Consider the following 17,765-nt stretch of genomic DNA (forward strand, 5'->3'; position numbering starts at 1 on the left):
TAATTCATGAAGGTGACAAATTCTCATCAATTCCTATAAATTATACTTATAGTTAAACCATTACATATCCTTGTGATCAATAAAATATAACTGCTCTGTGCAAAAAAGTGACTTAGTACAAAGGATCCACTTCCAGGAATCCAGCCAAAAACGCAGCTGGTATTAGTGTTTTCTCCACCCCCACAAGGATATGCAATGAATTATTTATAAGTATCATTTATATGGTTTAATACAAATGTGTCATTTTCATGAATTGATTATATGCATCCCTGAATTCATTGAGATGTTACAGGGCTAGCACAACACATTTGATCTGATAATAGTTGGGTTGTTTATGTTTATGGCAACTCTTGTAGCAGTTGCTAATTCCTATACTGAGATTATCATGCAAATTTGTCATTACCAGAGGTCCACGGTGGGACCAGCGGTGGACTGACCATTTGGAAACTCGAGCACTGCCTGAGGGCCCGGGGTCAGTAGGGGCCTCATGAGATGCCCCGGTACAGTTTTTTTTTTTTTTTCATAGGCTTTTTTGAATTTGGGCAAGGACACGGGCCCCATGATCCCCTATTGCCTGGGGGCCCCATGAGTTGTCAGTCCGCCCCTAAGTGCGGCACCCCTAGTCCCAACAATGGAGATTGGCTTCCATAAACAAGGCCATTGTGATAGAAACAGTATAATCAGTTGTATCTCAGCCAGGTGTTCTACCTCCTCTTTAACATCAATTCACAAACCCATCACCATTGAGATGATCAGTTCTGTCCTGGGGGTGACATTTCTCTCTTTATTCTGCAACTACATAGTCATTGTCATAGAATGAGGAAAAACCAAAAGCATATTCTAGTGAATATCACAATCTCTGTTGTATTGTTACATTTACCTAAATTGTAAAATTTGTTTTTATATTTTTCACTACATTTCAGATTTTAGGTGCTTCTTTTAGTGACCATCTCCATGCAGTAGGCCTCCTTGATGAACAACAGCTGACATGAGGGGGAAGCTACACAGCAAGTGTATTGATTGTATTCAGTCTGCTCAGACAGGTAGAACAATAATGAGAAGAGGTGAATTACAACAAATATGATAAGATGGAATCAGATTCTCCTTATAATGAGCCAATATGACTACCTTCCTGCACCCCGGTCTATTGTTATGTCATACAGTATCACCTGTAATTAATAGAATATCGCCCCTTGGCAGCTTACATTTAAATCAAACAATTCCCTTCTATCTTCAGAACCCGGACATACAATATAAGACGTATTACACAACCACATTGATCAAACTCTAGCTAATATATATTTCTCAGTACAAGAACTATTGATATCTACCAATGGAGATTTCACATAAACTCCTATTGTAACAGTCACCCCCTTGTAGCCAGTAAAACCAGACCACACATGTAATAATGGTTTATATGCAATCTCCTTTAAGATTTAAAGTTTTTTGCCTTTGTATTCTGAAGACTCTTTGTACAAAATGATGTCTACTGACCCATTGGACCCCTTTGGAAGGCAGCAGGGAAAGGGACTAGACCCCATAGCCAGGCAGAATGGAGGCAGATCGGACCCCATTGGCAGGCAGCATGGAGGTAGACTCCAGTACAGCTCTGTTATCTCTCTTCCATAGATCTGGATCTCAAAATCTGTAGTCCATCATTTGCTCTGGATGTACTAAGTTCATAATCACAAAAGAAAAAAAAAATCACAGATCACAGTTCTCAGTAGTCCAATAATAAATAAGTCTGAAATGCGATCTGATCATGTTGTACTTGTTTCTTGAACATTCTTTCATAATGTTTTTAATTTGGTAAAGCTGACTTAGTAAAGTCCTTTGGATCAGCTTTCCTGGCTTCCTGAAATTATACTTTATTAACGTGAGCACAAATTATTATTATACAGGATTTATATGGTGCCAACAGTTTGCTCAGCGCTTTACAATATAATGGAGACAATACAGCAACAATACAGTTCAATGCAAGAGGGATAGGAGGCCCGGGTATCCAAAGATACTCATTCAAAGTTCTTCTTTTTGAACCTTTAAATGTTCACATTGCTCAACCAACCAACAGCAGCAAATGTTAGCCTTGTCTTTCCATCACATTTGAATTTTATCGATAAGCCTTAATTTCACATCCTCCTGTGTCTGGTGCCATGGGCTTCCTTCATTACTTTTATCATTTCAGTCCTTTCTTCAACTTTACCAATCTTGTCCATCAACTTCTCCATAAAGCTCAAAAGTTTTGGTAGCTATTCAACAATACACCACCACCAAATAAAAAAAAACGTATCCCACAATGTTCTAAGACTGGAATATTCCATACACAGGATTGAGACACAAAATTTAGAATAACAATGGTGTCTACTTTGAATAGCCAACACCTGATAGTCAATAGACAGAGGGGACATGATGAACAATGGTGATGGGATCCTGTACATATAGTAAGCATGGAATGAACAATAGTACAGGTGGACCCCCCAGGAAGACAAAAATTCAATAAAATATTAAAATATAAAAAGGAAAGCTTAAGAAATAGAATTGCGTGGGCCATTGTAAGGTAATGGGGAGTGTGATTAAACAAATAATACAGACATTATTAATAATATAATTGTTATTGACCCCCACCCACCTCTCACTGTTCTTCCAGGGGTAGGACAGCAAGGAAACAAACACTGTAGGTGAAAAAGATTGTATTGTACAAAGAATAAACATGAACAGCTTTACTGCAGACAAGAAAATCTTACTTTAATTACATAGAAATATAACCAAGTGGCATATAAATTATAGACAAGGATTAGCAGCAATATGACCCAATACCTTCAAGCAATACAACCTCTGCATCATGGAAAACAAATCCCCAAAATAAGACAAAAGTCCAGTAAATTTATTTAGCTAGCCAACAAGATATCTAGCTAGCAAGTATATCACATATTACCACTCTCCATAGTCAGCCTCCACTCAAGGTCTCCAGGCAACTGTCCAGTCAAGCTCCCCCATCAAGTCTCCAGTAGAGCTCGTCAATAAAGCCCCCCCCTTTAATATCCAGTCTGGCTATTCTTATACTAGTTCCCTCCATTCACCATCATCAAGGAATTTCTAAGTGGTACAATCATATCTTTCTGGAGAAAGCGATTGGATGGAGCTCAAGTCCTACTTTAATGTGATGGCTGTCCAATGTTAACACCTCTGCCTACTAGTTGGTGACAAGATGTCTACAGGATGTATGCATTCATTAAATCTGCCATCACCCTAGAATTTTAGATAAACAGACCCCATATTAACATGCTAAAGCCCTTTAACAAAATGGAGACCCAGTGTCTGACCACCACCTTTCAGCAGGCCCTAGAGAGAAAAATGGCCATCTTCATTACAATGTCTAGCATTTGGCTTTGACATACTAATAAAGTCATGGACAGTTAGTTCTTTTGAGAATCAGGAAGACATTTTGTCCCATATGGTTTACAAACTTACTTTAAACCAGCTACTTTCATAGTCATATCACTATGTATTCCCAAATATCCTATTATTCCCATATAACATATATAAAACATATTACATATTGGTGATGGGCATTTCTTACATCATTTTACCTAAGGAATCCACAATGACCCAGATAGCAGTGTGCCCATTTGATGGACATTTCATCATCCATCGGAATTACTGGATATAAGGTATTATCCTGCCTTTGACTTGGTAACCGCCTGAACTGAGATCCAGAAATCGGAAGATATGGAGGTGAGAACCAACACTTCTGTCAAGGTGGTTGATTAAACAAGTTGTGTAATGGCTGAAAGAGTCCTTAGATCTGGTGAGTGAACTGGAAGTGTCTGAAGGAGTCATTAGATCTTGTAGATTAGCTGGAAGGGATGCCATTTAGGTTCAATCTGTTGAATAGGTTGAATCTGTTTTCCATCTCTCCTCCATATAACACAAGACTTCAGTCGGTTTGCTCCTCTGACTGTAGTCCACAGCTAAGAGACATCTGAACATTCTCTGCAGACATGAGGGCAGTTTGTTCCATGATGCTGGGGGGGTCATCACAATGATTGTTTTGCCAGGCAACAAATCTGCTGAATCTTTTGTCTTTATCTGTGGCCACCTTCCAGGGAAATTTTCCTGTGATCAGGCAGTAGAGGAGCACTCCAAAACTCCATACATCCAGAGTGGGATCTACAGCCAGTTCTTCCTGTCCAGTGAGTTCACACATCTCAGGGGCCCTGTAGGAGGTGCTGCCAGACTTCGATCTAATCACTGTTCCTTTCATACGAGTAAGGCCAAAGTCAGTGTTTACACAATGACACTCCTGGTCGAATACCAAAATATTTTTACATTTTATGTCCATGTGCACCAGTCCTTTCTCGGCAATAAATTCCAGAGCACTGGAAATCTGCATGGCACATCTCTTAACACTGACTTCTGGAAGTCCAACCTGAGATATAGAAAAAAAAAAAGTTATTACCCTGAAAAAGAATGATCCAGAAAATTGCTAAAATTCAGAATCAGCTGGAATCAGACTTACATTGCGTACAATTATAGAGGACAGGTCACCAATTGGGGCCGCCTCTAGGCCAAATACGAAGTGGTCTTGGGTCTTGAAGGCCATGTCAAAACTCCTGATGATGTTGGGATGAGAAGAAAGGTAGGAGGACACACTGAACTCTATCAGAAATTGCCTTTTACTTGTTCTTTTCTTTTCCATGATCTTCAAAGCCATCTTCTGATCTGTAAATAGGACATGATTAGATTGATATTAAGCACAGCATTTGTGTGCATTTATATTTAAATCATGTTATGGGTATGGAGAGATGTATAAAATTAAAACATCCTGTATAACTGGGCACTTACTTGTTTCTTTGTCCTCCACCAGCAGCACTGAACCATGTCCTCCACTTCCAAGTTCCTTTATGAGGTGGAATCTCTCCTGTAAGTCTATCTCCTGTAGACCTTGTGATGAGGAGACAAGTCCTTTCAGAAGGATCTTCACCTCGTGGGCAACAGAAGCCATTTTGATCTGGAGAAGACAGAACAGTTTTTAGCCCTTATTCAAATAACACCTAAACCCCCCCAAATAACATGTAAAATATCCTTCTTGTAATACAACCAAACACACAACATAATAAAACATACTAAAATATTGACTTAAAGTCTTCATTTGTACCAACTATATGTACAGGCTGATAGGGAATGAGATGGAAAATGTGGTTGATAGAAAAAGTTCAAATTCAATTCTGATTTTCATAAACGCATACAACTGAGGGCCGATATAAAATTACAACATTACTATATACAGCTCAGTTATATTTGTGTATTGATTGACAAGTGTCATTCTATAATAGTAAGGAAGTAACAAAATATTCCTTATAATAGTACAAATATAATGACTTACCTTAGGAAATGTTGAGATCACTCTTCAATGTATCCTGCAAAGTGTTCCTCTGTTATCAGGCTCCACTGATTTCCAGGTGAGATCTTCAGCTATTCTACAATGTCACCCTAGATCTGGTGTTGGAGAAGAACGAAAGAGGGAAGAGAAGGTCACCTTTAAATGGAAGTTTAAATGAGGGGGGGGGGGGGGGGTTGTAAAGTTGAAGCATTCTGATTGGCTGCCTAAGAATTTACATAGGTTGTAAAAGTAAGCCAACATTGTTTTTGCCAATTTGCATTTGAACTGATCACTTGTAGACTGTAATCAGAATGTGAGAATGAATACAAAGAAACAAGGAAGACTTGAGGTTCAGGAGTATCAGCGTTTGCTGGGCTATAGATGATCACTTTATATACAGTATTCCATTCTACTGGAATATGAAATGACATTTTTCATTTTGCTGTGGAGCTCCTGGTGAGAAGGTTCGGTGTGTGAAGGTGAACTCAGGTTCTGCGACTTTCCGGCCACAGCAAAATCCTAGAAGGTGGAAAAGACATAAGCAGGAATCTTCTGGTATCGGATTTTTAGATATATTGTTAGTTTAGGATAACTACAAAGTGAATGGTAACATTTATCAAAGCAAAGGATCTTAGTAAGTTTAACCGCTTCCCGACTGCCCTATAGTAGAAATACTGCTACAGGGCGGCACGTGCGTAAAATCAAATACCACCGAAAGAAAGCTCAATTCATGGGGAAAAAAGGACGTAAATTTTATTTGGGTGCAGTGTTGCATGACCGCGCCATTGTCAGTTAAAGTAATCAAATCAAAGGGTTAACTGTGTGCTGAGAGTGTTTTACTATGGGGCTGTGTGTGTGCGCGTCACTGTAATCACACGAGCTGACAGGAAAGAGAACTGTTAGTAAACAAAACAGTTCTCCTCCCCGGCAGAGATCCTCAGTAATCATTGGGTGCCAGCGAGTAATCACCGGCCAGGACCTGGTGATTGACAGTCGCGGCCCCTACCTGGAAATGCAAAATCGTGTGTATAGGTGTGTATGTATGTATATATGTGTGTATGTATGTGTGTATATATATATACACAGTATATATATATATATATATATATATATATATATATATATATATTAGTGTGATTATGTGCACCCATGCCGCCCTGCAGCAGTAATTCGTCTATAGGGCGGTCACGAAGCGGTTAAACTGGGTGTTTAATTTCTTCCCTCTGTAAAATACCTAACATGAGACCCATCCAATGATTTTTATTATGTGGCCCTGCTCAGAATGTGCAATAAACAGCTCTTGCTGTGGCCCGCGTTTACGGCAAATTGCAGTCCATGCCCTTATTTCCTTTACTCATTTCGGCTTCATCCATAGGAATGATTCGGGTCGTGCCGATAAGTTTACATACCCCTGACAGAATTTGTTAGATACAGACCATTTATAAGGAATGCATTCATGATCAGGCCAAAAACACCACCAATGTAGTTCCCAGAAACCACTTCCCATCCTTGAAGACACCCCAGGAACAAAACACAATCCCTGTGTCTATGGAACAAGTTCCTTCTGTTCGGCCCCCAACCCCCATACACTAACTCGGGGACAAGGTCAGCCAACCACAGACACATACTGATCCATAGATAGTCACTACAAGCTGACCAAACCAAATGAGGACACCTAGAGTCATGACTGCTTTATACGCCTCCACATCTACACTAATATACCTTTCGGTCAGCAGTTTCTTCCATAACCACTGGAAAAGGATCATTTAGATCTGTATCCTTCTCTTCCCAATACTCCTCACATCCCTCACCCCTCCCTACATCATAGGCACAGATAGAAGCAGATGTAACAATATGTCCCAACCTCTCGGCTATGGCAGCCTGACCATTGAAAATTGAAATGGTTTGCATTGTGCATAATCTGTAATGTTTCCGTTTTCGCCCGGGGTTGGACTGGGACCACTTTGTATGAACCTATGATGTTTGCTCAGTCTTCGCTTTTGCTATCAATTCCTTGTTTTGTGTCACCTTCAGATTTGTAATTCTTAATTTTTAAGACTTTCCTCCTGGGAGGCCTTAACAATAATAATACTTTAACAATACCAGGTAAAAACCCTTTACATTTACTCTTTTGTTTTCATTCTCCGATGCTCTAATATTTTGTTAATACATTTTCCTGCAACCACGGGTTTCAGGAAAGAAAATTGATTCCCATATTAACACAATCAGTGTTGATGGAAGAATCCCTTCCATGGAGCTATTGTGTTCTCTCGGTGGGGATAGGGGGTGGGGAAGTCATCCCCACTGGGAGAACACAGTGATTTCTGCTAGTGGCTATATTAGCCTCTAGCAATGATCACATGGAAAACCCAACAGGTTGGTTGTACTCAATTTGACCAATCAATCAACTTAGGTACATTCAGCCTGCCTATACATAGGTTAAATCTTGGCCTTGAACCATCCGAGATTCGAACCTTCTATGGCCGGCTTTAGTTACAAAGCTTTCCATACTAGATATGGCAGCCGTTTCCAGCAGATGGTGCCCACAGTTTCCAAGTAATTACCTTAAAATATTTCAAAACTCCACTAACAAGTTGAGAAAATGCAAGAAAATAAGTGCTAGAAAACTAAATGACACAATGACAAGCCTTTAGTCTGAGACTACAATATTCAGTACACCCAAGGTGTTGGAGCACAGAAATTTACCAGAACAATAAGATCTACCCTGAATGGTTTCAGCCTACACCCAACAGACAATACACAGAGGAGTGACTGAAGGCAATGGTGATGGGATTTGGTAATTACAGTAAACAAACAATAATAGAGGTGAACACCCAGACACTCAGCAGAAACAATTGACAATGACAATGGCTACCATTTCCCCCAACAACAATGTTTTGTAGTGTATACCAAAAGAACCTAAAAATACTCCATACTCTGGTCCACTGACCACACACAGCTTTATACACTAGAAAGTTTTTACAATGTAAAGAGAAAAAATAAAGCTATAATTTATCTGCAACATCTGTATTCACTTTATTCATCTTCCACAAAGTTCTACTTTTCCAAAAATGAGGATGCTAAAATGTGTGCATTACCAAACATCCACCCTGCTACATTTAGCTTTAATTTCATACAAATACAATGCATTTCAATAAAACAAGTTTTTAAAGATTAAAAATCTATCAATTCATGATTTTTTTTACCTTTTTAATAAAATAAACCAAAAAAAATAAAATCAAACAAGCAAAAAAAATTTCCTCTTCAGTTTGCTATTATCTCTATTAAATTGACCAGCTTCAAATATTTCTTCCAACATCCTTTTCCTGAATATGGCAATCCAGCAATCTAGTAATATAGAAGGTAATTATCAAGCATGTTCTACTATCCAACCTAATGCAGAGTAGCTGCTTATTTCCTGCATTTCCTCCACATTTGGTCTATGATTCCCTATGCCTTGCTCAATAAAGTACTGGAAGTATGGGACACACTGGTGAGGCCACCTCCTTACCTTTACTATGGCACCCCAAAACACTTCATTACTCTTAGGAGAGAAGAAAATCTGGATTTTACCAACATCAGGGGGTTTATTAACCTTTTCAGTTAAAAAACATTTGGCCCCCAATGTGATCTGGACTTGTCACAATGGAGTACTTTAAATGTTCACTTTGAGGTCACAAAACCGAAAATAAAGTAGATTGTGGAGACAAAATACAACAAATACAAAGCAAACATGACAATAAAGACATACATTTCACCATCTCAAGGAAAGTTCCTTCATCCCCCCAATGAACATATATGTGTATGAGCGCAGTGCTGAGTCTGAGCAGTTCCACATTACTAAAAATGACTAGTGATGAAGCCCCATAGCAGAAAAATGTATTTTGGCCCTCAAACTTTATATGTAAATCCTCTGCTTGTAAAAGATTAGTATATATCGTAAGAATCTGCAGAAGATTTTTGAAGCTTTTAGTGATGGAACATCTTTGTTAAAACCTTTAAAGAATAACTTTCCTTTCAGGGTCCAATCACAGCTCAGCATTCCAGCCTTTGTCAGTTCATATATATTGCCCACTTTATAGTCTCAGGTGGGAGGAGTTCTATGTTGATTTTAGATTGTATATTTATGATTTATATATGGATGCATGTTTATATTTCATTTATTTAGACAGATATTTTATACATAAACTTTTCATGGTTAAATTGGGTCAATGTGATATTTTGCATTTTTGTAAATTTATGTTGAGCAATTTAATAAAAATATATTATTATTAAAAGAATATTAAGACATTTTATACATTGTCTCTATAAGACTTTTCAACTAAAAACGGTTTCCTTGGTTAATTAAATCATTTAAAATTAGTTTCAGGGTAATTTCCCGCCCTCATCACACTGGCACAGCATAAACAATCCCCATTCATATGGACCTACCTGCTCCACCCTTCAGGAGCCCATTCCAAAGTCACCAATCATATGTTAATGAGCAGCTCCTCTGCGTTGGCCAATCAGAATCTCATTTAACAAATTCCTTTTTCTCCTCACATATATACCAGACCTCCAGTTCTTACTTTCAGTGACTCTCATTTTGTTTGTAGCAAAAGTGATTCATTTCCTCCATTGACTGCTTCCCGCCAGAATTGCTTTTCAGAAGACCGCATAGATTTCCTCCGTGAAGACCGACTTGGAGACCATCTATACCTTCATTTTCCAAAGTAAGTCATATAGAACTTCATAGTTTTATAATCCTCAGTTTTATCCTTAGCTAGCATTTATCTCTACTATTAAGAGATGTACTTAGCAGAAATTTAAATAGTAAAAATGTAGAATGTTCTCTATTTTTTCACTTACCTGTTATTTATTGTCAGACAAATAGGCCTTTTATTTTAGAGATTGATATATTGATTAAATATCCACATGATATTGTGATCATTTATTTTTAAAATATATTCATCATTAATCTTTACATTCAGATATTCATTCTTCATGTACACTTGAAATAGTTAAAAAAACAAACAATTACTCCTCAGGTTGTCTGTTAGATGGTAGATTAGCAGTTGCTTGTTAAAACACAATTCAAAATCAATTTTTTTTTACTGAGTTCAAAATTTTGCCATTCCTATAATTTTGCCATTCCTGTCTGACTTTTTCATACATACAAGTGTTTTCCTAATTTTCTTTGTCATCATATTTTACAATGACAACCTAACAATACAGATTTCTTAGCAGAAGGTTAAATTGCCATACAAAAGGGATTCAATGATTGTCTTTGGTTAGAGATCCATAGATTGATGGAATATCCACATTATCTTGCAATATGTAATTTCTACAATCTACCCAACCTCATGCATTACATTCAGATGTTCTTTCTTCATGTATCCTTGAAATAAAATGAAACCGTTCCATCCTAGGTTGTCTGGTAGGTTGTAGATTAGCAATTGCATGCTAAACAATTCAGTACCAAAAGATTTTTTATTTCCCCAAATTTCATATGTTGCCATTCCTGTCTGTCTTTTTGTACACGCCATTGTTTTCCTATATTTCTCATTCATCATATTTTACAATGACAACCCAGCAATACAAATGTCGTAGCAAAAAGATTAAATAAAAGAATGTTTTAATGTTCCCTGAATTTAGATTATTTTATCTTTATTTCCCTTGCCTGTTATTACCCTACAAGAAGGATTAAATGATTGCCTTTTGTTGAGCGATCCATAGATTGATGGAATATCCACATTAACTTGCAATATTTTATTTTTACAATCTACCCAACCTCATGCATTACATTCAGATGTTTTCTTCATCTTCCCTTGAAATAAAATGAAACCGTTCCATCCGAGGTTGTCTGAGAGATTGTAGATTAGTAGTTGTGTGTTAAACAACAATTCACCATCAAAAGTTTCTCACCATTCCTGTCTATCTTTTTGTACATGCAACTATGTTCCCCCCTAATTTTCTTTGCTTTTCCAAATTTTACAATAAGAACCCGTTTTATCAGTAAGTTAAATAGACAAACGTTTTTATGTTCCCTCAATTAGATTTTTTACCTTTTATCTAAATTGCCTGTTATTGCCCTACAAGTACGAATACATTATTTTCTTTTGTTTAGAGGTCTGTGTATTGATTAAATTTTTTTAGAATATAACCAACCTCATACATACATTGAGATTCTCTTTCTTCATGTATCCTAGAAGTAAAATTATACAGGTCTTCTTAGGTCATCCTAGATTGTCTGTTAGGCAATTTTCAGTTTGGTTTGAAATCACAATCCAGCAAAAAAATGTTTTCATAGTAATCGGGTTCCAAATTCCACTATTCCCATTTGTCATATTTAGTACATGTGGGGTTCTATTTTCTCTTCCACTATATTGTTACAATGACAAGCTTACATAACATTGACTAGAATGTTGGCAACTCTGACCAGCAACTCAATACAATGGCTGTAGCTAGAGGCCAACTCCAGCATATCCCATTTATTTGCTTGTGTGGAATTTTAAAGGGCACGTTGGCTAAAAAAAGGTTGAGAAACACTCATCTATGGTGTATGCATAGCAAGACCAGTATAGGTCCATGATGAGGGACCCCTTGTATTTCCCTGTTACTATATAATGCTAGAATGCAGTTTTTCATTGTCCAGTTATACCTGACTCTGGTATATTTCCTATTGTGAATTGATATTGGTCACCTTTGGAAATAGCTGCCAAACCTTCCGTTTATGTACCTGTTATTAATCTTTAATAAAAATATCATGGGACAAAAAAAACTTACAAAACCTAATAAAGGTTTTCATTCTTCCCCCACTTGTGTTCTCCTAAAGGAGGTTTTGCTGACCACACACATGAAGTGAGGGAAGATCGGACGTCAGAAATGGCAATAAAAAGTTAAAAGATGTTCTAACCCTTTTCGGTTTTTGTCCAAATTCTTTGGTTGGATTTGTGCTTGAAGTCTCAGGAAGTCACATATCTTTAGTAAATAATTTTACTGTATTACAGCAAAGTAAAACCAGGGACTTCCTAGGATGGCATCTAAGGACAGAAAGTCAACACCCAGCTATAAAAGATATTTTCATAAATGTTAGTCATATCATGCAAAAGTTTAAAAGATCCACACATGATGTTCAATACAAAAACTTTTGTATGATGTGACTAATACATTTGGAATTTGTATCCCTATGTTTGGAATTGATATCCCTGGCTGCCATCCTAGGAAGTCCCCGCTTGTTACCTTGTTGTAGTCATTTGTTGGTTTGGAATGATGGCACTCTCGGTCCTTTGCCCAGTGCCATTCTACATCACTCCTTTCTCTCTTTGGAATCTATAAAATAATTGGACTTCTTACATATAACTTGTATGTATCAGAGTAAGGGTTCGTGTCCATAGAATCAGTTTGATGTCCATTTGAGACCCTTCTAAAATAATTTATAATACTGTATACTGACAGGTGAATTTGATGGGCTTCAAGTGGGTTTTGCATTACCATAGACTTATATAGGAAAGCAATATCCACTTGCTGTGAATAAAAGCTCATCAACATAAGCCCAACATGTATTTAATAAGAATTGTAAGCATATATCAGCTTTAAAATGTAAAATAACTGTCTTTAGTTACAATACTACCCCACCCCCCACCTCTAATGAAGGTGACAATTAATAACAGTAACTGGGTGATATCCAGAGAGATGATTAATGCCGCTTACTAATGATTAGTGCCAAATGAAACTAATTTGTATGTTTTGATGTTGTGATTCCAGAATGGCTTCTAGCATTGTAGAAGTAACCAAGAACACTGCAAGGAAACTTCTTGAGCTCATTGCCGAAACCTCAGAAAACCTGAGGATGATGGAAGTCACAGACCACTTCCACCCCATCAAAGAGCTCGGGACAGGATCGTATGGAAAGGTTCTCTTGGCCAAACATCGGGGTTCAGGTAAATTTGTAGCCTAATTCATGTAAAGAGAATGATTTACAGAATCAGTTGTGCTTCTGAATGAGTGGAAATAAACTAAGGAAAAGAGTAACTAGCAGGTAAAGGTTCTTCGGTTGCATGGTGCAACAAGGGGGATCATACTGTAGATATTGCATCACCAGAGGAGGGGAGACTATAATGAACAAGTCTGCCATAATATACAAGTCTGATATTTACATATTCTAGTTAATGCTCTGGGTGCCCTCTGCAGATTTAGTTCTATTTACAGCTCAGATCTCTAAAGGATCTTTAATTCTAAACTGAGATATGAGTGTGACATCCAAGATCTAAGAATCAACAGAATGCTTCGGCTGCAGAACATTTCCAAAGCTTTGAACAGCATTTATTAAGTTTCTAAGTTTTCCAAGCCCCCCTTCCAGTTTTTGAGTGATGATTATGGATCTTAATAAGTCAGAGCTTTTAGATTTACATAAACTTTTGACTAACTTTAGTAGGTTTTTAGCAAGCTTCATCATTTCTCTAATGTTAGGTTTATGATACTCATTGTCTTTTTTTGTCTCTCTTTTCAACAGATGAGTTGGTGGCTATGAAACTGATGAGTAAAGAGACAACTCCAATGGACAACTTTCTAGTGGAATACGGAATGTCTTAGTCTCAGCGGCCATCCAAATATCATCGCAACCCATGAAATCGCTTTCCAAACCAGCAACGACTATGTCTTTGTCCAGAAGGTGGCACCAGCTGGAAATCTTCAGTCAATAGTAAAGTCAAATGTAAGTTTGTATCAAAACTTTAAAACTAGAAATCGTGATTTAAAAAGATCAATAGTTACTTTAAAGCATTTCTGAGTTTTAAAGATTCCTTTCCCAGGGCAGTGAGTTGGTAGGATGTATAGTTGGCATACGCTTGTTGTTTTAGGTATGTGTATCATTCAAGTTATGAAGCAAGGTTTAAAAATGGAGTAAGATGGATTAAGATGGATCTTGCACCATTAATGGCAACATTTTGTATGCTGTCAGGTTTCCTTTAATCATACTCCTTGTGTATTCAGCTAATGTATGTTTGTTTCCCTGTACAAGAGGTAAGGTGGGTTCAATATGTTGGGTAACATTGTGTTATATTTGTGTCTGGTGAATAATTTTCTCTTTTTTTTTTCTACAGGTTGGTTTAAATGAAGATCTTGTAAAGGGTTTTGTTCCACAGATAGCGAGTGCCTTAGACTTTATGCACAGCAGAGGAATGATCCATCAGGACATTAAACTGGACAACATTTTGCTCATGGACATTGAATGTAAGGAAGTCAAATTAGCAGATTTTGGACTGACGAGGCTCCAGGGCACTCAAGCACCATGTATGGCCTGGTCCATCCCATATACTGCTCCGGAATTGTGCAGCTTAAAAGAAGGGGATCAATTGCTGCTGCACCCGAGCATTGACGTGTGGGCGTTTGGAGTCTTGTTGTACACAGTTCTGACCGGCTCATTTCCTTGGGAAGAAGCAGGGAGTCATGACCCCATGTATCGGGAGTTTGCTTGGTGGCAAACAAATAAAGATCTGACCTTGGCACCAGGAAAGTGGCAACAATTCTCCATTGAAGCCAGGCAGATGTTCTGGGACTTGTTGTCCCTCAATGCTTCTGAGAGGTGTTCTGCTATGGACATTTTAAAATATGTCCACCTGCCATGGAAAGTAAAAATGCCTCCAGAGAATCTAACCAGGAAAACGGTCATACATGTGATATAACAGAGTGCTGCTGTCCATTGTGGAGCCTCATCAAGTTCTGCCTCATACAAGACTCATGTCCTAGGGGAAGGTAAGTGTCTAAATCTTAGGACTGCTGGCTTTTTCTGTAGCTGGTCACATGTTTGCTTATCTACTGTAATTGCCGATCTCATAAATACTAGCTCTTAGCGTAGGAAAACCGTATATAATGAGCCACAGAAGCACAGATCTAATTGGACCACATGTCCACTTCTTTCCACCACAGTTCTCAAAAACAAATTTCACTATTCAAACATATACCATTCTAAAGCTATAACACCGATGTATGCTTACATGGTACCTACACTAATTACACATTCATTCTATTTGGCTTTAGTCTCCCAATGCTTCCCCTGCCTAAGAAAATATTATATGGTCAAATTACGGGACCCTCTGCTCCAGGGCCACAGAGCAGCTAATGGCATGGTTATACTACATAGAAATTACATTGCACCTCTTCTCACCATTGATTTTATTGTTCTCCTTAAATGGCCTTAAAACTCATTTCTAGTTTTATTCTTTCATGTGGTAGGAGGGGGGCCTGTTTACAAAAACAAGCAATGTTCACCCTCCTCAAGCTCTAGTGCTGCCCCATATTGTCTTTGCTCCAGATTCGGTCTTTTCCAGGATTTGACACCCAATGTTATGCAACATCTTCTGTGAGCTGACAGGGAAATGATTCAGGGAGCCAAGCTCACCGCATCACATGAGCCCAGTTCTCTGCAGCAGCATTCAGGACCTGTTCCCTGCTGGAGGATAGATGAGGATGGGAAACACATGTCAATCATATGTCCAGCCTGGCCAGCAAGAAAAAGACAGATTTAAATAAAGCTCCTAAACATGTGTACTATATTAGAACAAATTGATGGTTTTTAAATTTTGTTGGTTTTTTCACTTTTTTTGTTCATTGTCAAGTGTATTGGAATGTGTGTTCTGCAATCCTTCTGTACAAGGCATATATGGTAAGTATAATATTGTCATAATAAATGAAGACTTTAATGACTCTATTGCAGTATGGACTGCGGAATTAGACCAATTTGAGTCTAAAATTAAAATTTCCAAAGCATATAAAGTGATATTTGAAGTAGAAAATCAGGAAGACTGCTATGATTAAAGCTTTTGTAAAGAAATGTAAGTACCTTGACCCAACATTAGCCATAGCACAGGAATGACAAAATCTGAACCAGATAGCAAGTTTCATTGATAAAATTAGGAGACAGTTGAAACAATCTCATTTATGAGGTAACCATGATTCAATGTGACAAAACAAAAAAATGCAGCAGTTATGTCAGGAACTACAGGTCCCAGTAAGAATGACAACAGGTGCTGGTGAGTCAAAGCGTCTACCACATGTTTTTACCATCATGGACCAAGCCATGTGAGAAGACAGTGCTGGAAATTATAAAAAAAAAAAAAAAAAAAAAAAAAACACACTATGGAAATCGGAAATGAAAAAGCAGCTTTTGTACAACCTGCTCTGTCATGATAAAAAAAAAAAAAGTTTGACTGAATTGCTGTACGCCTCAGATTAGTAATTTGATTAGCAACTAGTCAGACAATATGGTGAAAAGGAAAGAACAAAGGGAAACAGGTGTAGCACATTACCATAAAAAAAAGTGTGAAATAAAATAGGTGTTGTACTCACAAAGGAGAATAAAGTCAAGGCACATCATAAAATAACAGCTGGGTCAACACCGCACTGAGTAAGTCTGCTCTGGGGAGTGTAGACATCCAATAGGGTGACACGTTTCAAGGACTTGCCTCTTCCTCAGAGCCTGGCTCTTTGTTCTTTCCTCATTCAGTATATTTGGATTCCCCCGGTCCATTTGAGGGCAGCAAGGTGTGCATGTTCCAGGACATTCTTAATGTGGTTGTAGCCTGCATAGAGTCCATCCCCAAGCGCAGGAGCATTTGTGTTTGCTGGTTCAAGGTGGTGAAAAAGGCTGTCACTAACCGATAGTTTATTACCATTGCCAAAATTAGAAACACACTGAGATTCATCCCCAATACCATTGGAATATGTTGCTCCAATTGTATTGGATGACATTGGAAGACCATATGTACAAGGTTTACTAAATGGTAAAAAGATGACATTTTTGGTTGATAGTGGATCTGAGATCAGTCTAACCAGAGAAATCATACCTGTGAAACCTAACTCACCCATGTGTAATATAAAGGGTTTATTACAGGTCATTCCACTGCTAGACAGGTGTCTAATGTAACATTAGAAGTACCTGGGCTAGTGACAACACTGACATCTGGTTTTGTCACGGTGCAGAGAATATTCTTGGCATTGATGTAATCAATAATAGTGTTAATTGATCCCTCTGTATACAGTAATGTTTCCCTGACTAATAAGTCTACAACACAAAAATGGCCTGATACTGATGGTAATTGTGCTTTAAAAAGGAAGTGGTACAAAGTTTTCCAAGTTTGTGCTCAAAGTTTACAAATGACATAGGAACTTTCAAAATACAGAATTGAATATTGGAGGGAAAAGCACCAATACCTCTTAGTCAGTATGAGTTACCACTAGAATCAACTGGACCGCTTTCTGCCATTATTCAAGAGTTCGTACAACTTGGCATGTTAAAGAAAGCACAGTGAGCAGCAAATAACTGTATTTGGCCTATCAAAAAAGCTGACAATTCATATTGTCCATTGACTTCAGGACACTGAATATATATTACAAATAAAAA

General features: G+C 37.8%; 2 protein-coding genes across 2 annotated transcripts; one reads left to right on the forward strand and one right to left on the reverse strand.

The window, feature by feature from the left end:
* Nucleotides 1-3,937: 3,937 nt before the first annotated feature.
* Nucleotides 3,938-5,005, reverse strand: LOC149454762 (serine/threonine-protein kinase SBK1-like). The gene is made up of 3 exons (XM_089687083.1): nt 4,846-5,005; nt 4,520-4,722; nt 3,938-4,429 (listed from the first exon to the last, which is right to left on the reverse strand). The coding sequence occupies exons 1-3, from the start codon at nt 5,003-5,005 to the stop codon at nt 3,938-3,940; spliced, it is 855 nt and encodes a 284-aa protein (XP_089543209.1).
* A 389-nt stretch (nt 5,006-5,394) lies between these two features.
* Nucleotides 5,395-15,048, forward strand: LOC149454763 (serine/threonine-protein kinase SBK1-like). Its single transcript, XM_089687085.1, has 6 exons — nt 5,395-5,462; nt 9,979-10,095; nt 13,130-13,305; nt 13,878-13,950; nt 14,012-14,078; nt 14,467-15,048. The coding sequence occupies exons 1-6, from the start codon at nt 5,395-5,397 to the stop codon at nt 15,046-15,048; spliced, it is 1,083 nt and encodes a 360-aa protein (XP_089543211.1).
* The last annotated feature ends 2,717 nt before the right edge of the window (nt 15,049-17,765 follow it).

Source organism: Staurois parvus, unplaced genomic scaffold, assembly GCF_062004578.1.
Source record: "Staurois parvus isolate SC_StPar_1 unplaced genomic scaffold, SC_StPar_1.0 ptg000417l, whole genome shotgun sequence".
Taxonomy (NCBI): Eukaryota; Metazoa; Chordata; class Amphibia; order Anura; family Ranidae; genus Staurois; species Staurois parvus.